This window comes from Choloepus didactylus, chromosome 2 (assembly GCF_015220235.1).
Source record: "Choloepus didactylus isolate mChoDid1 chromosome 2, mChoDid1.pri, whole genome shotgun sequence".
Lineage (NCBI taxonomy): Eukaryota > Metazoa > Chordata > Mammalia > Pilosa > Megalonychidae > Choloepus > Choloepus didactylus.
Window position 1 is genome coordinate 28234298 of NC_051308.1, and position 27404 is coordinate 28261701.

Genomic DNA, 27404 nt, shown 5'->3' on the forward strand with positions numbered 1-27404 from the left:
TAGGAATAGTTAACATATTGCAAATTTATCCATGTATAAATATGTTCAGTATCCATATATAAATAAATATATGTATCGTCTCAGTGTATAAGGGTAAAAAGTACACAGTTGTCTATATGATACTATATTAAGATTTGGTGATGGTTTTTTTTTTTGGAAAAAACTTTGAACTTTATATGCACATATATGTTTAAGAATAGTAGAATCAAATAATAAACATTTTAACAATGCAAGTAGGGTTGGTAAAGAATACCATACCTCTCACTTAAATCTGTTCATTTAAAAAGCATATCACACACACAGACACACAGACACATTTTAAACTAGAATTCTCCATGAATAAAAGATGACCTCTCTCACAGTGTTTGACATCAGTATCAAATAAGCATGATCATTAAGCATACCCTACCTATATGTACATTGAAACAAAGGCAAACTGCGTTCTTCCAATTATTTCTTTATTATTAGGATTATTCAAGCTATTTCTTCCTTTTCTGTAATAAACTTTCAAGTACATTTTTAAAGTCTGTTCGTTTACTTACTCTTTACACATGAGCATTTCCTGTTGTTAGACACTGTGCTAGGAATGAGGAGAAATAGAAGGTAAAAGAGCCTCAGATATTGCCCTTCAGAAGAAAAGATAATGGACTCATAGTTGATAAGATAAATGATAAGATCCAGAAGGGAGGTTCCAGATAAAGTATTACAGGACTTTAGAGAGGGACAGATTACTTCTTACTGATCTTGGTAGGACTTGGACAAAGGAAAGTGGGAGGCGAAGGGCGTTCCATGCAGGGGAAACAATGATATCTGAGCGTGCATGAAGTATATATGAGACTAAGTTAAATACAATCAACCTATCGCTTAAATTTCTAAAGGTATCAGTCTCTGAAGTTGAGAATACATACACATCTTAGTATCTGCCTGGTACTGTGCTACATATAGTAATGCTTTGAAAAATAATAATAGAGATAGCAGTTAACCAGAATAATGAATAATGAACATTTGCTGAGTCCTCACTCTGTTCCAGGAACTGGTTTGATTGCTTTTCATTTAGTCCTCCTAGTAGGTGCAGACTGTTATTTCCCCTGGTTTTCAGCTGTGGGAACTAAGGCACAGAGAAGTAAAATGATTCATCTAAGTCACACAGCTGATATTTTATGTAACTAGGTTTTGAAACCTAGTAATTTGCCTCCAAAATCTATACCCTTATCCATCAGTCAGTAATTCTATGTAAATTAATAAGGAAATGAATTAATATGTTTATTCATAAAAAGACAACTGAGAAAATTAGTAACATGTATTTATGTATAATAAATTTATAATAGGAATGTATTAGCTACTTCCTTACACACTGAAATAAATACATGTCAATGAATTTTAGTCTTGATTTGGGCTTTTCCTAAGAAACAGTTTCCTTTGGCCCATCATTTGCCTTAGCTATTTGTTTTGACATGTACAAACATCTTCAAAGAGCTGCAAGATTTAAATCCCTCTCATGGGACTACCATTTGCATACATGTAGGCAAGTTACTTTATGATATGATATATTAAAGCAACCTTTTCTGAATGTTTATGTAACTATTATTAACCACATACTGAGGAAAACCCTCATCTCCATACTTATATGTGTGTTGAAACACATTTTTTGAATCCTGCATCTTTTTCTCAGAGGGCGTTTGTCTCTGACTGGGGAGTGGGGTGTGGGATGGGAGGGCACTCGCTGCATGAAGACGTCTTTGGTTTATTTTCTGGACAACTTAGGATTTGAGTTGCCCTGGGTGCAAAAGGGAGACCAACCTGCTACTAAACCTGCAATGATTCTCCAGCTTCTGTCAGCAGGGCTACCCTTCAAATTATTTTTCCTCCTTTATATCAATGATACTTTCAATGATTTGTGTTTTAAAGAATTTCTCAAAGCAGGAATCTAAGTGAGAGTATATAAAATGAATATTATGCTGTGACCTACTTTTGGGATCCAAATGGGAAAATCTGCCCTCTGACCTGGAGAGATAGCAACTTGAGCTATAGTATTTGTATCTTTTTAAAAATGAGAAAGAGTATAACAGAGGAGCCACCAAGTTATCCTATAGTGATGGTTGGTTTACTTGGGGAGAGATGATTAAATTTCCTTCGCAGAGCTTATTGACATTTCGCTTTCACATAAAAACTATTGTAAATGCTCTCCTGAATTTAACCATTGACTTCTCAGACTAACTGAATGAATGAGGATCTTTGATTGAAATGACAAAAACCCAAAAAGGGAGAATCAACTAGTTTTTTAACCAGGCCCTGTAAAATCCAGGTGCAACTGTTCTCTTGGTTTCCTGGACCAGAGACTCAATGCGGCACCAATTTTATATTGTACATTAACTTTCAGTTGCTGGGCTCTACTTTCCCCTGAGTGTTGGCTCATTCCTGCATGGAGTCACACCCTTCGGTCTGAAACTGAAGAAAAAGGAGATGCCCTTGATTTCATATTGTAAGAATGTGACTTCTTAGCTCCTCCACTTCCAATTTCAAAAATCTCAAACTGAGTCATGTGTTCATAGCCCCATGGTTGGCAGCCTCAGCAGAGCTACATGGAGTAAGGGAAGAAGACTTGCTCTACGGAAGGGGAGGTGCTCTTGCTAGGAAACGAGTTTCAGGGACCCTGGGTCAATAAACAACCGGTATCCACTCCATTGCCTCTGTTTTTTTGAGATTGAATCCCTGATGTTTTTCTGTAACAATAAAGAATGGTTTGAATTGGAAAGAGAGGAAGAAAGAGTATATTTCTGTTCATGTTGTTTTGAGGGTAATCTTTTCCATTGCCAACATGATACAGGTCCAAGGAGGCATAATTAATTCTTCACAAGGTCACTTTTTGTGTGTTTTATTTAGAGAACTCTCATAATGAAAAAAGAGAGCTGGGTAAAGGGTGCATAAATGAATGTCTACCATGTGCCAAGCAAAGACTGTGCTTGGTTCCCAATAGCAGTGCTACCCAAAGTGTGGTTTGTGGTGGGCGGTTTTTTACCAGTCTGGGACAGGTAAGTACAAAAATTGAGAGTAAGCATTTAGAAATATTTATATCAGTTTAAAATTACTGAAATATCCCTGTGCATGCTCAATAGACTTTTTTTTTCTTTTTTTGGTATCTTTAAATTTTTAAAAAAGTTTTCTAGTAATTCATTTTTATTGGCTTTTATTTATGCATTTTATTGCATTTATTGCAAAAGATTAGAAATTTAAAAAAACAACAACAAAGAAAATCTGATCTTTTATGTCAAGGAGTTTGAGAAGCCCTGCCTTCTTGATTCTCACCACAAGCCCAAGGAAGGACAATACTTTATAGATGTGGAAGCCAGGTCTCAGAAAGGTGCAACATGAAATCACAGAGCTGGAGGGATCATGGGAATGAGTAAAGGAGGCGGGTTTTGATCTGGGTCCCCCAGACTCAGAGCTGTGCTTTGAAACTTATATTTACTTATAGGTGCAAAAAAATTTTCAAAGCTAGATAGAAATACTTTTAGCATTTTAAGATCTCAGCTCAAGGGCTAGGAACCACATATCCTTTATCTCTGTATCCCCAGCACCAAGTTTGGCATCAGACTTTTAGCAGGTTCTCTATAAATATTGAATAAATTTGCCTTTGTCATTTATTGTTAGGAATAATTAAGAAAGAACTGCACTTGTGTTAAGGTGACAGCCACTTAGGTCAAAGACACATATTTTCAATCTCTGTACACTTGAAGAGAGTAGTATAACACAGAGATGTATTCTTGCCATTCCACAGAATATTCAAGAATTTTTAGCCTAAAGTTTCCATTTAAAAGTTAAGCTTGTTTTTTCCTTGTACTCCTTTCATGAATAAATTAAGCAGAGAATGTGTCAAAAATAATTTTAAATGGATATATGTGCAACCAACATCTTCAAGTCTTGAAATAGATGGCCTTGGTACTGTTTTAAATTGCGTCCTCTTTTCCTTCCCCCACCTAATATCAGAGGGAACAGGCTGTCAGAGACCCAAGAAAGAAAAGGTGTTTCATTTTGCTGTCATGGACACCACATTGCCTGAGTCCACTCTGCCCCACCCGTTTGATGGCCTAAGAATCCTGGTCTTGATGTGTCCTGGATGGGGAGAGGTTAGAGAGCCAGAAGCTGCCAGGAAATGTGTCTCTGCAGGTTCTGCTTATCTTCCCTGGCTCACTCCTCGCAGTTCTGTGTAGCCAAAATGTGTGTGCAATGAAAATCTACACTTGGGATGCATTCTTCTCCCCTGCCCCATAGGCCCACAGCCTGGAGCATGGTGGTCGCAGCAGCCAACACATTTTCTGAAGAAGTGCAGAGGAAACCAAGGAAAGTATTGCCCACGGCACTTGCCTGACTCAACACAATAAACATCCAGTTCAATGAAAATAGAAAAAAAAAAAAAAAAAAAAAAACAAACGTAATTTTTATCACAGTAGCCCTAGTTCAGAGTGTTTTTCTAAAAGAAAGTTCTGATCATCAATGTTATTTTAGGGTAAAAGGACTAAAAAAAATCATCAGTTTAATGGTGTTTAATTTCTTCTTAAACACCTCTTCCTGATTGGATGCATTCGTTACGCCAATTATTAGGCATTACTCACTAGTTATTTAATATTTCGTGATATCCACAAGTATAGTATATAGTAATTCATTGACTGATAAATTCAGTATCAAAGCTCATCTTAAGCATCCTGAGAAAGGAAGAGGCTTGGAGAAGATGCAGTCTCCTCAGATCCCATCTCAGTCCATGTTTCATGGGGACTCAGGGTCCGATTCAAATACACAGATTTTTATTAAGCAACTACTTGTTTAGATGGGTTGAGCAGATGATACATTCCCCTGAACTCAGGAATTCAGAATGGGCAGCAAATGGGTCAGAAAATGTTTGGAAGGAGCCCATAAAGCCAGAGCCCAGATGAGGGGAAGACTGCTGCACTTGGCTGTGTGTGACCTCTCCCAGCAGGCACTAGGTCAGCCTGTGAAAGGGCTGCACATCGCCTGCCTCCACCCAGCCCTCGGGGGGACCTGGGGATGGGCAGGTGAAGGGGGAATACAGGCTGCTTGGGCTGCCAGGTATCAAATGGGATGATCTCTAGGGATGAATTCCTTCTCTAAGCGATGAATGCCTATGACAATTGTGTTGTGCCTACCTTCAAGAAGCATTTTTCTGACCAGGAGATTTACCAACAGAATGCACCCTGTTTGAGGGAGTAATTATTATAAATATAACTACACCAACAAAAACAATCTATAAAATAATATAGCACAATACTATAGGAATGTACGCAAGGGGTAGAGATGAAGGGTGATCACAATGAGACATTAAAAGTGGGTTATAGCGGTATTTGAGACTTGCCTGTTTTCCAGTAGCTAATCTGAAATGTGGTTCAGCAGGCTGGGTATCATTTGATCTTGACACTAGTGCTAGTTCTGTTTCTGATTTTCTTCTGTCACTTTAGGAAAAAGCTGTTACTGCATTTTAGTTCTTACAGTCCTTAACTGGTTTTATGACTATATATGAGTATGCAAAGTTGTTTTAACTAATCCAAGGTTCTGTAAATCTGAGATGTCGCTCATCTATTCAGGGACTACAATATTATTAATACAAATTTTTCTAAAATAAATTATTTAGCAGTCAGAGTGCATTGTTCAAATCAAAGAAACTTCAGGGCAATTGAGGGCATGATCAAATTACTCAAGCCCTTTGTGGCAAGGTGGTGGTGTTGTCAAATTAGGGACACAAAGAGAGTATATTGCTAAGTGTATCGCTTCCTATTTTCTAAATCTTAAATGTCCCTCTTTGCCTTTAGAGGGAAAACCATCTTGCCATTCTTAACTCTTTGTCAGAACAATATCTAATGGAAACAGCCCTGCAACCTAGGGGCTCTTTAAGTTCTACTTTGTTGCACTGATGGCAATTCTCTATTCTTAACCTATTTCTGAAATAAGTCCTTTGTGCAGAATTGTTCTCTATTGAATTAGTTGACAATGTTTGGCTTGCAGAAAGATGATAATTATATTAAGAAATCATGAAATTTATCTACAGTGAAAATAGAACCCATATCAAAAGAGGAACCTAAATTCAGATCCTGCACTCAGGCTCATTTGCACAAATAATTATCTGTTAAAAGTAGAAGAAAGAATGACAGTATGAGACAACTCATGTAACTAATAAACTTTTTAGATGATGTTTCATATGTTTGCTTTTCATTAAATTCAGGAATGGTTGCGACTGTGTTGTTGTGATTCAGTCAACATTTATCCCTATCTGTTTTTCATATACAAAGGCTTAGGGGTGCCAGAAAATAAACTGTTAACGGAGAATTAACTTCTTTGGCATGCTTTCATACTTATCTTCCAAATTAAAGAAAATGAAATGGGCAGAAGCAGAGTGTAGATTACCTCCTTTTTGTCAAAAATGGTGGGAATTTGAAAATTAATAATAAAAAAGGGAACAGATGCAGTAACATGCCAGAGGGAGATTAATGTGGAGAGTAAAATCTGTGAGCAACAAAACTGAAGCAAACTGAATCAGTGGGAGGTGGTTGTACAATCAAAATCAGGATAAAAGAGAAATTACAAACAACCCTGCACTTGTCAAAGTAGTAGTAATGAAATCCTGACTCTGCCAGCAGTGAGAACCTGTGTTAGCACTTTGGGGTAAGGATGGTAGCCGGGTGCCAGGTAGGAGGGCAGTGTTAGGTTGCTGGGCAGCAGCCATCTTGTGTAGAACAGATGGCACCGAAAGCTGGCAGGGGAGGGGCTCCTTAGCAGAACTAATCAGACAGTAACAGATAGGGCAGCTGGGAAGACTGACCACAGAGAGGGAGTCTGCGGGGTAGCCGAGTGCCATGATGTTTGCAGTGGTGTGCCCATTGGTCTGAGATAAGACCTTGCAATGTCTTTCCCGTTTATGGATGAACTGAAACTTTTGTTCAGAAAGAAAATTGGAGTTGGATTGTGTCAAAATTGGGGAGGAGGATGGGTTTCGGGTAGAGATTGAGAAAGGAAGAATTGTCCATTTCTGAATTTGTTGTGTGAGTTTCCAATCCTAGCTTCCATGGAACTTTGATTTTTTGCTGTTTGTGTGGTTCTGCCAATCTTATATGTACGGTGTGGCACAAGGAATGATCACTTTATGTATTTTATGCATCACAGAGTTTGCAGTATCAAAGCTATAGTTAAAATTAGAAAACACTTTTGGATATGATTTCTACCACATATGTCTTTCATAAATGAAAACTAAATACAATGTATGCATTTATCCTTAATAATTTTTAAAACCTAATTATGTTTGATTCAGAGCCACTTGCCCTTCTTTTTTCCCCATGTAACTGTGGATTGAAATCAAAATATAAGCATAATTTAGAGCCAAAAATCTTACAACTAAAATAAAAGGAAATCAGTCTGCAGAAATGAAAGAGAAAACTGACCTATTAAATTTAATAACTTACGAAGAGGTCATGTTTTTAAATATAGAGTTGGGACATTGGTACTAAAGCTATTACTTTAACAAAGAAATCCATATCTCCTACATCTGTTTTTGAACTTGTATATTTCCTTTTTTTGCAGGTTTATGGCTTTGCTCAATTTATTCATTTTAGAGGGGGAGGGGGAAACATTACCAGGGTTTGAAATAGGTGGTATAACATAGCCATATGCTATTTATGCAGCAGTTTCTGCAATAAATCTAATTTGGTGCTGTCAAAAAATTAGACTTATTTGATATAGCAGCACATTAGTAAATGATTGTGGCAGATTTAAAGTTGTCATTTAGTCTCTTACATCTTAACAGAATCTCGCAAATACGTTTTTCCCGCTTGATCAACCCTATGAAAATGTCTCAGTTCTTTGTCCTGCAGTCCTGCAAATCTTTCCACATCTGAAAGAAGGTCTTGTCTTAAGGTAACTGAGGAAGGGGTGGAAGAATGAATATCATCTGTTGTTAAAAGACTTCATGAGTGTGTAGGCAGAAAAATCAATAAACCAGAGAAAATATTTGTTTTCCTTATTTTCAGTTCTTAGAAAAGCAGAAACTGTTGATCTCATTCAGAATGTAGATAAATTAAGGGAAGTTTTTTTATTAAGGAGTTTAAATTTTTTACTTCTCATCCTACATCCATATGCTGTTTTAGGAAAACTGATATTAAAGAATGTGAACGACATCAGCTCTTCGTCTTCACCTAGCAGTGCCCTTAGAAACGGCTTTACTGCTCAGTAGTGTAACCTGTAAACATTGCTTCAATGCCTCTTTTTTTTTTTCCTAAAAAATTTATGCTTCAGGTATTGGTATCAAACTATCTAAAACTTTCCCCCAGTTTTTCTATTTAATAGATAAAATAAGCATATTACACACTAAGCAGATAAGTATTAACTTTATTCCCTGAATTCTTAAATTAGTCTATTCATAAAAGTAGCCATAACATCATTTCCCTTTTCTTTTTCTTATTTATGGAGGGAAAAATTGTGTGTGCATGTGTGTGTATGCACACTCATGCATCTGTGTGTGACTGTAAGCAATGTTAAACTGAGTGCTTTTCATTTGTTTATGTTCTTACTATACAAATTTTCCTGAAGAAGGCTGCTAGTGTGTTTTTGAAACGCAATTTGCTAAAAATGAAGAGTTCCTTCACGGTAATTTAAACAGCCTCTATTAAACTGGCATTTTGCTAATGCTTCTTTCTTTTATATAGCAAATCAGAGCATGGAAGGGATCAATTTGCCAGTGCTTTTTCAATGCTATTCGGAAGCAGGTATCCAGGTAACTAAGCTACTATCAAGCACAGATTACACTAAAGCGGGGGGGAATGTCCAGAAAGGTATTAACAGACTTGCTGGGTAAATTAGGTAATATTTTTGAAATTTTCTCCACATAAACAGAAATTATTTAGAACATATTTTAGGCAGATGAAAAAGAAAGCGTCTCTTAGAATTCATATTTTGATTTCAAAATCTGCATTTTAAATTTCATTATATATATTACAGAAGAATGATTTACAGGATATAGGGTATTTTTGAGGCTAGTAAAACAATTGAAATTACAGCTAAAATGAATGCCTCTGCACTTGGAGTTTAAAATTTTTTTTAATTTAGCTTCACAATAATTTTCTTTACCACATCCGAAAACTGCTTTGATAATTCTTTATAAATTATACATATTTAATCAGTCAGTACTATATATTTTCCAGATTCTAATTTAGAATTCTGTGTTTCTGGGCTTCTTTTATTAATAAAACCTGCTTCCAATTTTATGTCAGTGAAAAAAGCTTTACTTTTTATCTTTTCTAAAAAGAATTTAGAAAATTTTACAGACTTGATTGATTATGCTTAATATAAGCATAAGCAATAAGATTAAATCTTGGAAAAATCCTTCAAAATATAAAAGCAGCCTTATAAATGAAGTGCCATTAAGTTAACATATTATGTTCACTTTGGAACAGTACTTTAGGCTAAAATTTCTGCCATGTATTTTCTCCTAAAAAATGATCCTCCTTCTTTGTATAAGAAATTTGAATTGAATCATTGGTTTGCCTTTTTCCTAAAGAATATGCTTATCTAAAATACTGGTAAATATTCAACACAAAGTGATTCCATGTCCGATTTATGAAGGGAGGGTGAGTGCTCGATAGCTGTGGATGACAGAATAAATTTAATTGAGAATATAAATTTCACCTAATTTCTATGAGTTTATTTTTTTTTTACAGAACTGAACTATTGATACAACTTCTATTTCTCTAAGTAGATTATACATTTGTCTGTCAGCATATATTTGAATATTATTTAAGCAGCAGTGCTTTTTAAATGACAGAATTTAAAATATGCATTAATTCATTTGTATATTATGGGTTAATTTTTTCAAAGCAGTAATGGAGCTGAGTGGTAATATATAGCTTATAATTGAAATGGTACATATTTGTACATTTTAAGCATTTCTGTGTAAATTTTCTTAATTGGAATTCTCTCTCCCTTGGCTAATTCATTAGTGGAAATATTTACACCTCAAGTTAATGCTATATAGTATGAAGCAATTTTTACATAGTGTAAACTTGTTTATGATATTTTGATTTCACTTTAAAACTTTTATTTTGCTTCTTATCCATATAGTTCATACTCAATATAATAAGAAGTGCAGACACACATGAAGAAAATACACATCAGCTGTCTGCTTTTACAAATGATCATTAAAATACCATGTCTTACTACTTTGACTCCAAATTATTGTCTTCCCGAACCCAAAAGTAATTTTCACAAGTACGTTACACAACAGAACTTCATCTTCTGCTGGTTAGCAGTAGAGGATTTAAATCCATGCCGACAGTTCATTTGACAATGACCTTGAGGGGCTTTGCTTCTTGAAGAAGAAAGCAGAAGCTTGCGGTAAACAAAGTTCACTTCTGACAGATGGATTGAATGACAGAAAGGTTGCGAGTGCCAGAATAGCCCTGGCAGAGGAGGAAATGTTCAGTGGAATCCAACAGGAGAGGAGGTGTGAACAGGTGCAGGGTTGCTGACGGAAGGGGAACCAGATGGAAGGAGCCAGAGCCAGTTTATTTAAAGGAAAAGGCAGAAAACATTGAAAGGCTGTGCGATCAGTGGCTAAAAGTGTTCATAGAGGAAGGTAAAAATTCACAAAGCAAAACTGCACAGTGGGGTAGCTAGCACTTAGCATAATGGTAGTAATTTGTGAGTTTAGTTTGGAAGTTGCAATTGAAATACATTCATCTTGGCTCTTGACACCATCAAGTACAGATATTTGAAAGTTGTTTATTTTTTTAAGTTTCTATGCTTTTTTTATCCATCCATTAATTTAATTTTTCCAGCCAGAAGCTCCATTGTGATAATACTAAAATTGTATCATCAGTTAGGAAAAGAAGAAAATTTAAAGTGAAGGTTAGCTTTCCATTCAAATTTATCTCGTGATGCCTCAGTTTTGTTCACATATGGGAAGCGAATGCAGGCACTTATTGGATGACATCTGTAATATCTAAGAAATTTGCAATGTTGGAATGTGATGCTGTTGATTGCTTTTGTTGTTTTGAGTCTCTGTGTTCATTTTGTGAAGTCCAGTTTGATCGTTTGAGTAGGAATAATGCTCTCTAAAATATACCTTTGCCTGCCATGATCTGCAGGTTATTTTCTGCTGCTGAAGTTGCTCTGATTTTCACTGACTTTCAGTGACCTGCCTTTGGGAATTCACCTACAAATTCAAGTATAATTTACAATTGGAACAGTGTATGGTGTGGCAAGGAAGGAGGACTTTCCTATTTTCATAGAGCTGTTAAAATTAAATTTTCTCCTCTGCAAACAAAAAACATCCTTAGTGATACTCTGTGTGGTAACCTCATGCATGACATTTATGTGGGCCCTTGTCTACAACAGCCGTCCTTGAAAAGTTTCCTATATCACAGTACCAATAAGGAAATGCCAATAGAGGAGGAGCTTTTTTGAAACAATCCCCAGGAGAAATGATTAAGATGCACAATGATTTTGCATTGTTTGTAAGCTAGTGATTTTAAAGATCTAGTAATTTTTCCACAAAAGTTTCTGCACACTTTTCATGAAGATTAAATGCGTAGAGTAAATTAAATGAGACCTGTAGTCACACACCCCCATCTCAGAGCAACCTAGATCAAATAGATTGCATTTGATTAAGGCTGGGTATCTGGAATATTTTGATTTTAGGGATAATGTCTGTTATCCATGGCACACTTTTGTCAGTAAAGATAAAGAACTGAAAGTTCATTAGCATTTATAAAAGATATTTATTTACTTATATGTTGCTTATGGACATCAATACTGCAGGTCATTTTTTATAAGTCTTGGTGAGGCTATATACAACTACATTTTTAAGGAAAAAGGTAAATGATTTCTCCTGATAAAAGGAAATTGCTAACCTGTATTTAAAAATCAACTGCCAAGTATGCCTCTCCCCACCCCACCCCCACTTGTTAAGAAGTTTCATCTAATACCTATGCCTTATCTATCTACAATTTTTCTAAAAAACGGATTGGTGCATAGTTGCTTCAATTGTAATATACTGGTTTTGCCATCTCCCATCACAGTTACTGGCTACCTTTATTTAATAATGCTACTAGCATAGTGCTGCTGTGTAAAATAGTAACATAAAACTCACTTGCATTATGGGATTCAATTGAAAGGTAGCTAAAAGAAACAGTAACAATCAGTATCATCATTTGATATTTGTACCACAAATTAAATTGCAAGGTCTTTAAAGGTAGAACTAATAGCTTCCCTGAAATATGTAAATTAATTTGTGCCCCGCATAGTAACTTACATCAGATGGGCCTTGAATTTCTTTGATTGAAAGGATAATGGGTCAATTGCTATTAAACAGATATTCATTCAACATTTATTGATCATATGTTCTGTTCCAGTTCTACTATGCGTTGTGTAAATTTTTTAAATGAAGAGGGCATGATCCTTTTTTTTCAAGTATCCTACAACATAGTAGACAAAGTTTATGTAATTACATACAGACATATGTATGTACGTGTGTAAAATCTAGTTAACAGTGTATAGATTATAAAGTTTTCTTAACTCAGGCATCTTGAATGAATTAATAAAACTATTCATCTTGTCCAATATTCATTATATTATGTGAGAATTCAGATGCAAAGAAGCTATGTGACTTGCTCAAGGTCAACAGTTATTTAGTGGCAGCTAAAATTAGAATCTCCATCCCCTTGCTCTTAGTCTAGTACAATATATTCCTTTATACTCCTTTATACTCTTTGATAATATGACTCATGTGAATATGCTTATTAAATCTCTTTGTAAAATGATCTAACAACCTTTTGCTAAAAGGAAAAATCATTTTCCTTTGGGATTTTTGCATATGGTTACTAGTTCTTGGAAAAAAAAAAAAAAAAGAATGGAGTTTTAGCTTACAAACAGCAATTGTCAAATTACATTCCTTGGAACACTCCCTGGGATGGTAATACAAATAACTGACCCGTTTACACAGCTTACTCTGTCATAGGCATATTACACACTTTAACTTGTTTTGTCCCACCATGACCCTATGGGGTAGATTCTGCCATGAACCTTATTATACAGATAAGGTAACTGAGGATATGGAGGTTAATAACTTGACCCAGGTCACAGAGCTACTAAATAGTAGTGTTGGGGTTCAAGCTTAGATAGTTAGATTCCTGAAGATATAGTTTTATTCATTATACTCTATTGCTTCAGATGGTGAGTGTTGTGAAAAATGGGTTCTGTGGTCAGTACATTTATGAAAATGGTATTAAGCAACATTAAACAGGGTGCTTGACAATAGGACTTCTCAGAGCCTTTAATGTGCTAATGCACATTGTGAATCTCTTAGAAAGGAATTCAGTTTGCAGTGTTTCTCATTTAAAAGGCTATGGAAACTTTTCTATTAAATCTCCACATATCTCTCAGAAGTCAGGTTTTCAGGAATACACTTTGAGAAAAACTAATCTAAAGTAATTTGTGGTAGGACATCTGAGAATTATCATGTAGAAATTACTTGTTTTCATGTCTCATCAGTGCCTCTGGAACATCACTCCCCCCTCCTTAACTTTGATTATAACACGTGGTTAATGAAGACAGCAAGTAGTTAACTTTCAGTTTAGATTTAGTCAGTCCTTGGACTAGGTGGGGAAGTGGGTGGGGTGTTCATTTTTGTCCATTACTGAAGAGTAGCTGAGCAGTTAGCTGTACCTGAGTCACTTTACTTTAAGTTTTCCATATCTTATTGTGCCAACTTTGTCTATACATGTTAATAGCTGAAAATAAATTTTACAATTAAGTAACTGGTTTAAATAATAGTCAGTTAATTGAGTTTAGGTACCTTTTAAAATTTGACTCTGAATAAGATTTTATAGAATAAAGTGTTATCATGGATATGTTCATATACAAATCCTTTTGAAAATCTCCTGCCAGGAATTATTGGCACAGTTTTAAAGTATGGGCCCCTAAGTCAGACTCTGCAGTAGATTTTATTCTCCTTCCACCCTCAGTATACAATAGTCCTTCCTTTTCTTTACTCTGAGGAAATGGAGCAACTCATGGGCAGTAAGTTCTAGAAGTTGAAAAGTTTAGCACTCAAAGTGTGCTAATTCTTCTGTAAATACACTTGGAGGTGCCTGTAATTTGTACTTTAAGCAGCTTCTGCTGGTGAAATTTTTCTATAAAGAATGGTCTTGTAGTAATAACGACTGGAATTGTGATTCTCACAAGAGTTTACTGTGTGTGGCCCTGGCTTTCTCACCTACCTTCCTTTCTGGATTCTTGAATTATATTTCTTTCCAACAAAACTCCAGCAATTTTTATAGAAACTTGAAACCATTCGCATATTCACATTCAACAAAGTATAGATTATGTTTTGGCAATAAGTGAAAACTTCAAAGGCAACAGATTAACTCACCAGGCAGTGGGATAGTTTAACAAACTGGTTGACAGATTGATTGACTAATGTGACTTGCATGGTCCTTTTTTATGAACTTTGAAAGTTTTAGTTTCTTACTAGAAACAGTAGTAATCTGAGGATGATTACTGAATATTGAGGAAAGAAATCAGGGGTGGGGGTGGGGGTGGGGATCTCTCAGAGATTCTGTTATTTCACATTTAACAATTATAGAAAGACTATCAAATGATAAAGATTTTCCTATTATATGCACTTTAACTTATTAGAATCTGTAGCCCATGTACACAATTGGACATTTTTCTATAATTTATCAGTTTGGGTGTATGAAATAACTTTTTCATGTGCTTTATGATTTAATTTTAAATAGGAATATGCATTTTGGGAGATGCTTCAGACCAGATCTGATTTACAGAAAAAAAAAAAAAAGAAAAGTTTGTATCACATACATGTGTATAATATGATGACTACTTTAGCTTCAACTGTTCTTAGTTTTGTATCAGAATTATTCTCCTTTGTTTCTCCTTTCAAGTAAGGGCTAATGGATAACTTAAATGAGGAATTTATCTAGTAAAAAGAAAATTTCATTTTAATAGTTTTTGCTTTTTATAAAAATTATGAGCTTTTATATCTTCATGAGACATTTAAATTTAGCAGTTTTTGGCACATGATTATGTTGATTTGTGAGACATCAGGATTTAAAATAATGCTTTGGTATAAGGAGGTGGTCAGAGTTCTATTTCCAATAAAAATATAATAGGAGCCACAAAATGTAAACCATATATGTAAATTGAAATTTTCAAAAAGCCACATTTCAGCATATAATCAATATAATGAATTTTTCATGAGCTAGTTTAACTCTTTTTGGTGTTTTTTCTTTTTTTTTTTGTACTAAGTCTTCAAAATCTGATGTATATTTTACACTTGCTGCACATCTCAATTTACACTCGCCATATTTCGATTGCTCAATAGCCACATGTGGACAGTGGCTGCTGTACTGGCCAGTGAGCCCTAGAGCTTTTGTTATTTAGTTTTTCTAACTTTCTTGCCCAAGGTAGATGCACTTTGTTTCTCATGAGTGTAAACCCTGAATTCTCTTTCTACAATAATTGGAATCATTTTTAAACAATAAAATCACGTCAGCTTTTTCTTTAATTTTGGAGCCAGTACCCAGGACTCACTCTGACTAGTCCTTTTCTAAAGAACCCACTTCCAGCAGAAGGAGGCTAGAGGAAGCTGCCACATACTGGCCACCACTTGAAGAGTAGCATATTACAATACATTAATTTCTATGTTACAGTAAGTTCTTCCATATCTTACTGTCCCATTTATGTGTTAATAACCTTTGCGTGTTAATATTTGTTGAAAATAAATTTGACAAATAACTAGATGCCAGTCGAATTTCAAAATGATGATCGGGGCCAGAAATGGCTGGTGATTTATGTGGAATATCTCATGTAATCTTGATAATATCATTTTATATGTGAGAAAGCCGAGGCTTGGGCTGAAGTGACGTTCCACTTATAGTCACACAGTTAGTACATGGTGGAGCCAAGTTTCAAACCTAAGGCTGGGTGTCATCAAAGCTCAAGCTTGCATCAACTGTGCAATAGCACCTTCTTCTGTGTAGCTTTTAGTGGTAAATTGAGGAAAATTTTTATTCCTTCCTCAAGGTTATGTCTTTGAGGTAAAGATATTGATTAATATACTTTGAGTTGTCATATTCTAAGAAATAATGATAACAGTAATAGTACTCATTAATATTTTTGAACACTTACTATGTGTTGGCACTGTACAAAGTATCCATTATGTACACCATCCTAATAGTCATTTAAGGAAAGGTACTGTTATTAACCCCATTTAGCATTTTAGAAAGCCAAGTCATAGATAGGGTAGATGACTGACTCAGGGCACACAGCTAAGTAAGGGGAAGAATTGAGACTCTTTTGCCAAATCTGGCTGAGACCAAAGCCTGTGCTCCCAATCCCTGCCTCCTAGTGTACAAATGAATCACCCAACCTTGCTGGGAGTGGAGCTTTTATGCTTTTACGCAGTTGCGTCTATTCCTCTTCTCAGGGCCTGGATTCCCTGAGTTTGGGTAGGCCCAGGGTAGGCTCCCTTATAGAAATTAGTTTAAAGATGGATTTGGAGTAAAAGAAGAAGCAGGTCTTCCAGAGTGGAAAGGGCAGCTCTGCAGTGAGGAAGAAGGCTAAGAAACGACCATAGGAAGAGGAAAATCCAGTAAAGTTTACGTAACTAAAACAGAGGAAACAGTTAAAAAATGTAGATAAGAATATTTGAAAGCAAGTGGTGTATTTTAAAGCCTAATGTAAACAATACTAAATCATAAAATGACTAAGAGGAAAAATGTTTTGATGTGGAAAATGGACTAATTACAGTGGCACGAGCAATAATTTTATTAATCAAAGCGGAAGGCTGGGGCATGGTCTATAGGAAAGAATACTGGACTAGGAACTGGACAACTTGGGGTCAGATCGTTTTTTTCTTCTGTAAATGTAATATTTTTTGGCTCTAGAGTTGTGTGCAAAAATGAAGAGGTTACGGAGATCTCAGACAAGCTCTGAAATTGAACTAACCATGTTTTTGTTATTTAGCCAAGGTTGTCAGTCAGTCAATCAGGCAATCCTTATTTCTACGTATAAACACGTTGAGTGTTTGACCATTTCAGCGATAATGAACATTCTGCTGTATTTTTTTTATAGCAGTTCCCCACTTATTCAAACTTATACTTCTAGCAAATTCAGCCATTTGAAACATATCCATAAATTGAGCTGTACTTTTAAGTAGCAAATAACCTTGCAAAGCCCTTGTACTTTCTCTGCAGGATCCATGGAACTATCCTTAGGCATTACTTTTAGACATTAAAAAATGAATAAACAAAAAGCATGGCAGAAAATCATAGTGAAACAACCAATAGAATATTATAAGAAGCAGATCGGTGTGTTTTCTATGCTTTTTGGTTCTTTAGTCTTGCATCTGGGACCTTTCAGGCAACAAATATTATTTGTTTATTATTTATTATACGAATTTATATATTATCTGTGTTTCCCCTCACTGTGTTAAGCACTGAAAGCTACATCAGTGAGTAATGACCCCTAAAGACTTCTCTAGAAGCAGGAAAATAGCAGCAAGTGGGTTACTTCAATTTAAGTTATAAATCTTAGTTATCAGGAAGAGTTTGTTATATTTAATGTATTTTGCGTAGGGAAGCAGATATAAGTAATATATTTTAGACATTTTTTTATTGCAAGTGGTCAGATTTTTATGTGACTGATAACCGGAAAATTTTCTCATGTGGAATGCCTTATCTTCCAACAATTCCAGATAAGTGAAGCATTACTCTAGCATACTTCAGAAAAAAATGTATTTAATATTGTAATTCTTACTATTGCAATGGTTATATTGTGGCAACCAACATGTTCTCCCACTTAATAGATCCTAGACATTAATTACAAAAATGTTTTAATAATAGAATTTTAATAAACTAGAAACATTTTAATAATTGAATAGTTACTCTTTTCAATCAATTGTAATACAGCTTGACAAAGATGGATATCATTGACAGGTTACAGAAATGCCATGGTATTGTAAATTGACCCTACTGATGTCTGATTTAAAGGTACTCATCAGCAGCATTAACCGCTAGGAATATGTAGATATTTACATATTTTTAGAGAGGAAAGGTAAAAATGTACCAAAGCCACCAGTTTAGACAGCCAAACAAAGATAGAAAATATGAATATTTTGACAATTTAAAGATACAAAAGCAAAACAATTGTCTGCTTTATTTTATACAATAGTGTATTTGTCCTTATTCTTTAGCCTGGAGAATTGGGCACATGGTGTTGTAAGGTAGAATATAGGAGTGCTTTACTATTTCACAGGAACTTTGCTGCAATCGCTCAATGTATTAGGAACTTCTGGGCTGTTGAAAAAATTTTAAGACCGAAAATTAGTGAAAGGTACACTGGATGGCAAAGTCTCAGTATCTACCTGTGGTACCTACTATCTCTAAAGAAACAATTACAGAAATTGCTCTTACTATTGCTGTAGTAATAAGTGCTCTCCCAGCTTCTAATGTTGTCCCTTTCCCATCTGTTCCCCACACTGCAGCCAAAGTGATCTTTCAAAGCATGAGTGTGATCACAACACTCCCTTGCTTAAAACCCTACATTGGCTCCCTATTTCCCTCAGGATGAAGTCCTTAAAAATAGCTTCATGTTCTGGCTCCTGCTTACATCTCCAGTACCATCTTTCTTCAATCTCCCTTCCACCAACTGTTCGCTTCCACCCCACAACATATATACTCCACCTTCCAATAATGCCGAGCTGTTTGCAGTTTTCCAGAGGCACCTGGTTATCTCTCCTTCCTGGATCCTGGTACATGCTGTCCCCTTCACTTGTAGCAATATTCTTCTCACTCTTTTTATGGCTAATTACGACTCAGATTTTAAGTCTCTGATTTTTTAAGCCTCATGAAATCTTCCTTTACTCCCCCTAGTTACCCCCCAAACCCTGTCTTATCTGTATAGTAGCAGAAATTTAGTCCTATTTTAATTTTTATCATATTGTTTTCATTGTTTGGTTGTTCTTTAACTTACCTATTCTCTGTACTGTTCCAGAACTCTCTGAGGGCAGGGTCAGTGTCCTGTATACTGTTACCTGCCCAGGGTTCAGCACAGTGATTGGTATAAAGTAGGTGCTTAAGTATTTGTTGATTGGCCGACGGATACGCTTGCTGCTGATTAAGCAAACCCCTCATGTGAGGCAGTGCTGTTGAATGGAAAGAACATGAACTTGAAGTGAGAAGACAGGTCCTGGTTCCAGCGCTGCCACTGACAAACTGTGTGATTTTGAGCCAATCTCTTAATTCTCTGATCTTGAGAGGCCTCATCTGTCAAACAGAGCTATCTGCCCCATCTCCCTGCTTCACAGAATGGTTATGAAGAAGAAAGAGGTCAGTATATTTGAATGTGCTTCATAAAATAGCACAGACAAATGTGAAAGATGATATGATGGTAAGAGTCTGTGATTTTGTTTTAAGTAAGTATGAGTTATGCAGGAAGTGTAATAAAAGCAGGCAATATCTAGTTAGCACACCCTTCTTTGCCTTGAAGGTAACAGTTTTTCCAGTTATTTTGGGAGTACTGTAAGAGAACTTTTTGAAGGGAAAATTATTTTTAGGAATGTTTCTATTAAATATTTCCTTTTCTTTGTGTTTGTTCCTTTGAAAGAAGTTGACTTCCTTTCTGTTTCCTGCTTCCTTTCCTAGAAATGGCCAATGTTCTTATCTGATAACATATCTTTCAGCATTGCACTTAAAGTTCTGACATGCTTTGCAATGATGAAAATAGAAGTAATTTACTTTAGGAAATATGTATGATGTCATTAAGTGCTTTGCAAACTTAAGGAAGAAGAGGTTACAGAATCCTAGTCCACTATATTTTCCTTTCTCTGTTCCCTCCCAGTGTTTCCACACTTATTCAAATATGAGAGCATAGCCCTGTTACCAGTAAACAACCATAGGAGTTTTGGTCTTCAAAAACTTAATAATTTTTATTGTTTTTTTTTGTTATTATTGTCAGTAACAATAAACTAAATTAAATTCTAGGTCAAATTGGGGATTATCATATCACATTCGCTTCCTCTAGTAAGTAGAAGGATCCTTAAACTTGTGAGGATACTTAGTTCAGTACTTTCTATCTCCTAACATTTCTTCATTCATTAATTCATTCCTGAAACATTTGTTGACCACACAACTATGTGCCAAGCACTTTGCCAGGCTCTTGGGATAAATTAGTGGGCAAAACAGACAAAAGTCCCTATCCTCAATGCTCTTATATTCCAGACTAGATACATGTCTTGTCTTCCCTAGGATTCTATGATCAGCTTGAGATAGATGTGTGTGTGACTTTTAGTGTTTTTGCAAAGGTCAATGTATTTCTTTGAGCAGGATACAACTAATTGATGGTGTTGTTGTAGGAGGAAATGGTCCGATAGCATATAGGACAAATGGGAGAAGAAAAGGCTATCAAGGTGGATAATATAGGAATGACACACACATACATATGGATAATTGAAAGAAATCTCTTTTGTAGTCCCTTCAACCTTCTCTCATTTCTCTGCATCTCTGGTAGAGTAAGAGATTAAAACATAGTTATTCATACTGTGCACCTTGGAGTCAGGTACGCCTGGATTTCTTGGCTCTGCCCCTTATAATTGACTTTGGACAAATTGCATAACCTCTCTAGGCTTTACTTTCCTCATTAAAAACTGAGGATAATAAAAGAATCTACTTCACAATGGTTTTTGTGAGGACTAAATGAAAGAATACATGTAAAGAGCTTAGCATATGATAAACAGGAATAAGTAGTAGCTTACTAAAATGATCAATTCTTTAAGGTAGGCGTTTTCTTTTCTGTCCTGTTTGAATGATGAGTCTCAGAATTAAAGGAGTTAAGTTACTTGTCCACCATCACATAGGAATGAGGCAGTAGAGCCATCACCAGACTATCTAGCTCTGTGAGTTTTCTACTGTACTTTTGAGACATAATCTTCCCAGAACACTAAAGAGGATCATTTGAAAATGATGGTAAAAAAGACAAAACAGAAACTCCATACTAATAGTAATAAATTATTAACTGTTAGAGAAAGGAAAGCTCTTCTTTTCAGCAGAATATTAATAAATATAGAAGAAATAATAGAGTTAGAGTCATCAATGGATGCTAAAATTAATTAGATCCTATATCTAAGGGATAGTCTGTTTTTGTAACTCAGTATCTCCTCATAAATTATTTATTAATTACAAAGAAGAAACAGTAACTTTATAGTGGCGAGACCTGGCAGACACCCCCTAACCAGTGGTGTGCTGGGACTGGTTCATATCAGCTCATGAGACCCAACTGTGTATATTTCTTACCAACTTTCTGTTTAGTGATGTCACTTTGGTGGTTTGAAGCAGGCCATGGTGGGAGTATTTATGCTGAAAGTTGGCAAACACTACAAATCAGGTTCCTTCACATCCTACCTCTATTCACCCCCCCCCCAACTCCAAAGACCAGTTCTTAAACATTTTTCCAGCATACCATTGACCTTAACCAAGTTATCAGAGCTGATATAACCAATATTGGAACAAATTACTATGTGTCTTATCTCACAATGACACCTGGCACCTCACTGCTGCTTCTCTCCATATTTCATCAAGGATGTTCTCAGCTAGTCAGCATGTTGGAAATGGCTAAGTTTTGTCACACCAATATGCTACTGCTCCCAGAGCACTCTACATTGTACTTTAAAAGGAAAATATCTTTTAACTGAAAGGATTGTACATCTAATGCTAGAACTTCAGACATCAGTAAATGGTGACAAGAAATGGCAGGTGGGATGGTGCCTCAAGTCACTGCCACTACCAGGTCCTCATTCTCAGATTCAATCTGATTGTTTCTGTATTTCTGTCCCAGATTCATTGTTGAACATTAGGATTGTGAGAAATGCCCAGTCCTTCAATCTCACTATAAAATTGAAAATATACTTTAAAAATTCTGTTTAATAAGTCACTTTTGCTCGGTGACATGCACATTTTAAGAGTAACAAGTTTAAAAAAAATAATAAACATTTGTGAAAGCTGAGGATCAGAATTTTAAAGTTTATTCTTAGGTCCTATTGTTTTTAATGTGATGGTAAATATCATTGCAGCCATTTTTGGAAAAGACACTCAGCCACATATGTAATTGCAATTAAAGGAGTGACTAAACCTCCATATGCACTTAGCCATGTGTGAGGCCCATCCAGTATTTGTTCACTCCTTTTAATCCTTAATTGTTATCAAGAAAGCATTGATATGGCCCATGCATGCATGGATTACAGGTGTTGTGGATAACTAGGGGGAAAAGGTGGATGTTCCTATTCTAGTATATTTGCTTCTTTTTTATCAGCTTTATTGAGATAATTTTACATATAATAAAATTCACCAATTTTAAGTGTGCAATTCTGAGTGTTTTGACAAATGTTTACAGACCAGAAACCATCACCATAATGATATAGAACATTTCCATCAACCCAAAAAGTTTCCTTGTGCCCCTTTGCAGTCAACCCTTGCCCCTACTGCCAGACCCTAGCAAAACTGATCTACTTTCTGTTGCTCCCGTGTTGCCTTTTTAAGAATTTTATATGAATGGAAGCATAAAAGATGTAATCTTTTGTGTCTGGCTTCTTTAACTTAGCATACTGCTTTTAAGGTTCATCCATGTGTTATGTGTATCAGTAGCTGGTTGCTTTTTATTGCTGAGTAGTATTCCATTGTAAGGCTATCTCACACTTTGTTTATCCATTTAGCAGTGACTGGACATTTGAGTTGTTTCCAGTTTTTAGCTATTGTGAATAAATCCTTCAGCCCCATTTAAGGATCTACCAGGAAATTATTTGCCTCCTTTGGTTTCATTCTTTCCAATTTGTGAGATAGAAATAATTACAGGCTTGGTTAAATGAGTTCATTGATATTTTGAGTTAGGATTGAAAACGATCTAGTTGGGAGAGACTTGAGTGCCTGAACCATCATTCATGAGGCTCTCACACCCAGCTGGAATTAACCTCTCCTTTTTCTATGTTTGGCATACTTTCTTTTGAATCTCCTGTTAGATACTGTAAACATACTTTCTTTTGAATTTCCTGTTAGATACTGTAAACATCTTAAGAGGATAAATATTTATCTTTATTTGACCCAGTGCCTATGTGTCTTTCACGTAGTAGTGCTGTGAAATATACTTAATGAAATGATTTGAATATTTCTCTAGTCATTCTTTAGATACCTAAATGGATTTTATTAATTATTTCAATCCATTATTGCATTACTTCTATAAAATAGATTTCCCTAAATCAAAATATTTCAAATTCCACCTCTGCCTTTAACTCACCCACTATGTAACTTTTGGGCAAATTTCTAATCCATTATGGCCTTCAGTTTTTACAACTATAAAGTGAAAGGACTTGGTTAATCAAATTTGAGTTTCCCTTTCATTCTAATATTCTGAGGTTTTATGACATCTATTAAGTTTTTAACCTGCAAGGGGAGAGGGAAACATAGGAGGAAAGGAGGTAGGAAAGCAAGAATATGCCACATATTTAGGCAGTAAAAAATAAAATGTGTATTTTCTTAAACTGTGAAATTTGGGGAAGGATTTAAGAAACTTAAGGTTATGTGTAATACAACAGTTGTCAGTAGAGAGTTCTTTTAAATTATTTGTTTTATAAAGAGAATTACAGGAAGACAATAATGCTTTCCTATAGTAAATTTAGGATGTCAGTTATTAGGCAGCTTTCTCTTTCTAAAGATTGATTGCAAGATTGATAACCCTTTTATGTAGGGGAACCATAAGTCCCAGTTTGCACAGGGCAGACCCCACTTATGACAGTTGTCTTAGTATAATTATTATTGGTGCTCCTTTCACTCTCAGAGTATTGGTTTTGGACAGTACTTTATATGGTCACCCAGTTTTTAGGAATGTCCAAGCTCCAGGTCTCCTTACTAGTATTCCCTGCTCTGGACAGAGGTCCAACTTGGGGATCATTACTAAGCTATAGAAGAGATCTTCTTCTTCAAGCAGACTCCTTCAGCCCATGGTCTTCCGCTAGTGAAGCACTCTTCTTTTCTAACATGTATAAAGTAGTTTTTGCCTCCTCATGGAATTTGAGCAGATTCTCCAGCTTCTCTTAAACACTTCAGCCTTCCTTCCACCTATGGCAAGTGTATAAGACCATCCATTCATTAAACGTTCACAGCTCATTTTTCATGTGCCAAGTACTGAGCTGGGCTCAGGATATAGAGACAAAGATGACAAAAAGAGACAAGACATGCAAACCAATAACTGAAGTGTGATAAATGCTATCTCAGTAGGATGTACACAGCATAGTAGGATGTACACAGCATATATTGAGGTCTCAGTAGGATGTACACAGTATATAATGAGGTCTCTGAGGAAAGAATAGTTACTTTAGGAGAGAGAGGAATGAGGGAGGGTGAATTTTGAGCTAGGCCTTAAAGGAGTAGTGTACATTTTGCAGGGAATTGCAGGGAAGAGGAAGTGACATGTGCAGCAGATCCATGGCCGGAAAATATGTGATGTGACAGGAGTCATAAAAAGGCCTAGTATGACCATCCATTTATTATAGTCTAGTAGTTTGGAACTAAGTGTGAGGCAAGACCTTGGACCAGATCCAAGGGGATATTGTTATTAGAAGGACCAGAAGGGACCTTATTTCACATTTAGTGTGGACCGCTGATGATTCCATTTGAGTGAGGTGTGGGTGTGTTTTCATTCTGGAATTTTACACTATAACATTACCACATGCATTGACCAATTTCAATACAGGCTTTCCTTATGTTCCTTTATAATTAGAAGCCAGTGAATTGAAGTTCCACAGCGGTACATAGACTAATAGTGATAGCTTTATGGAATTGTTTATTTTTAGTTTGGCAAAGGCTAGGCAGTAAATATCTCGATTAGTAAACTAACGCAGCATGGATGAGAAGTGCCCACAAGGAGATCAGGAGTTAGAAATAACTGAATCAGTTAATTGAAGGAAACCCTCATATCACTTACCCGTATTTAGAGTATAAAACCCTACCGTGTGTCTGTGCGAGTGCAAGTATCCAGAGTGCTGCCAGCAAGGAGGTCCTTCGCGTTCCTCAGGTTCTAATTGTTCAGGAAGTTTCTCTTTTTCGGAGCCTCTGTGATTGGTTGTTGACCCACCACAGTGGGTCAATATCCTATCACGGTGGGACAGGGTATTGTCTGTGATTATTGAAGCTTTTTTATCTTGCGTTTTCTTTTGATGTGACCCAGAAGGGATTTTATTATGAAGTACAGGGGGGAGGTTATTCATTTTTTATTTATATTCATGTTATATGGCTTAATGTATGGAATATTTAATGAAAATGTGCATGGGGCACTGCAGAATCATTTACTTGCCTCTAGATAAGAGTCTCATACATTGTATTTGAGATTTCATTTTAAGTTTTGGAGGAAAAACAGAGGTGGTCCACAAAGCTTGGTTTCCAGAATATAAGTTTTGGTGTATTGAGTCATGCTGTTCCTATAACTTCAGGATCTTTAGGAAAATTGACCATTCAGAAGATAAAAGATTAATAAGGGTACAAAGAAGATACTAAAAATGTTACAGTAAAAGGCGTTCATTTTTTAAAGTTACAAAATGCTGTTTTTCAGTTGTCATGATTTCTTAGTTTTTAAAGTGTGTACTTTTGCCCATTTGGACTTATGGCATGTGTTTAACATTGTAGGAAAAGTCCTGTGGATTTCCCCCTTAAAAGAGGTTTGTAAAAAGATTGTTGCCTTCTTATGCTTAACAATTTACTACCTATCAGCTCTCTGTGGTCTGTAGGGGACATGATGGGGGTTGTGCATTTGCAGATTAAATTTTTGTATGTTGCCTCTCTGTTTTGTAGGCTGGAAAAAGATAGCATTCAGCAGCACTTCAGCAATGAAGCAAAGGCCCAAGCCCTTCAGGCCCAGCAAAGAGAACAGGAGCTGACACAGAAGATACAGCAAATGGAGGCCCAGCATGACAAAACTGGTAGGTGGTAGGGAAAGATTAGAGCCTGGGCACTCACTCACAAGCCAGGCCCACGCCTTACTGTGAAATGACATCAGGAACACCTGTAACCTTTGGCTGGCCGAAGGGAGCAGATGCTAACTACACCGGAGATTCTGAATTACATATTAGTTAGCGTTTAAAAGAGAAAATGGAAAGTATTGCCCACTGTCTGTTGATTTCAGAGTGCTGCTCTCACATCTGTTGCACCATCTGGATTATGAGTTTATTTACCTGTGTTCAAGAAACGTAAAGCTGAGAGAGACCACAACAAAGTAGAAAAACAAAGGGCTTGTTTTTGGCTGGGTTTGCAGGCACACATGTTATATAAAGAAAATAGCATCAGAAGCTCTGCGGGAAATGCTCTGAGCTTACAGTTAGAGTCTCCTGAATAGCACTGAACAGTTCCCACAGTACACACATTATAGCTACTCTAAAAGCCTAATGAGTTTGCTTCAGCATCCAAACTGGAGAAAAGCTTTAGCCATTAATCGGTTCTTAATTCACTGTCGCAGCTGGATGTAATTCAGTGGCTCCAAATTGATATGTTCCTTTATTTAATCTTTGCAGCTTCGAACATTTTTAGCATTTGTATGATTTCCCCACCTCCCCCACCCCAGTCTAGAGTGATGTTTAATCCTTTGCATTCTTCAAGTTCTCACAACTGCTGTTCAAATTCACTAATACAAGGCATTGACCACAGCTGGCAGCTTGGCTAAAAATTGCCATCTTTCATCACATTGGCACTATTCTGCAGACTGAGTTGGCCAGTAACTCTTTACCTTTAATTTGAAAGTAAAATGCACTTTCAAAATAGGCAGTTTGATTTGTTCAGTTGGAGTATTATGTAGTTCCTTTCACTTTTGAGTTGTGGGTTCACAGACAGTGTTAGGCAAAACAAGACAGTACCAGTCATTATAATTCCACACCACGTACCCAAAGCTTATTGTACTATTAAAACCAAAGTTTAATTGATCCTGTCTCTTCCAGAAAAATGTTGCTTAATTTTAATGCCTTGATTTATTTTGCTTCGTATGCTATATGCTTTTGCCAATCATTAGCTAAAATTTAAAAGATATAAAGGTGCTTGTTTACATTTACACTTAAAGGCAATTTTCACATGATTTAATGTATGTTGTATTTGATATACCAGTAAAAAAAAAATTCTTATCCTATAGATGAAAAATTGCTAACATAAAAGGTATTAAATATTCTATATATTTATAGAGGCAAACATGTCATATTGACTTGTATAATTGCCACCAGCACTTTCGGGAGAGATTTTCTTCTAATAGGCTTTGGGCAGAAGAAATGAAACTTCAGCAGACGTATAGATGTTTTTCCACTAAAAAGA

At 35.9% G+C, this 27404-nt stretch overlaps 1 protein-coding gene across 15 annotated transcripts in view; it reads left to right on the top strand.

The window, feature by feature from the left end:
* SDCCAG8 (SHH signaling and ciliogenesis regulator SDCCAG8) overlaps nt 1-27404 on the top strand; it is a 288104-nt gene that overhangs the window by 176107 nt on the left and 84593 nt on the right. For 14 of the 15 annotated variants that reach the window (XR_005214623.1, XR_005214625.1, XR_005214622.1 and 11 more), the window contains exon 14: nt 25905-26032. Coding sequence is in view for 6 of the 15 variants with exons in the window: in XM_037822222.1 (XP_037678150.1) it covers nt 25905-26032 (128 nt within the window). In the remaining 9 variants the exon portion in view is untranslated. Of the gene's footprint in view, nt 1-4272; nt 4432-25904; nt 26033-27404 lie in introns of those variants that run through there. The other variant, XM_037822260.1, reaches the window with a different exon arrangement.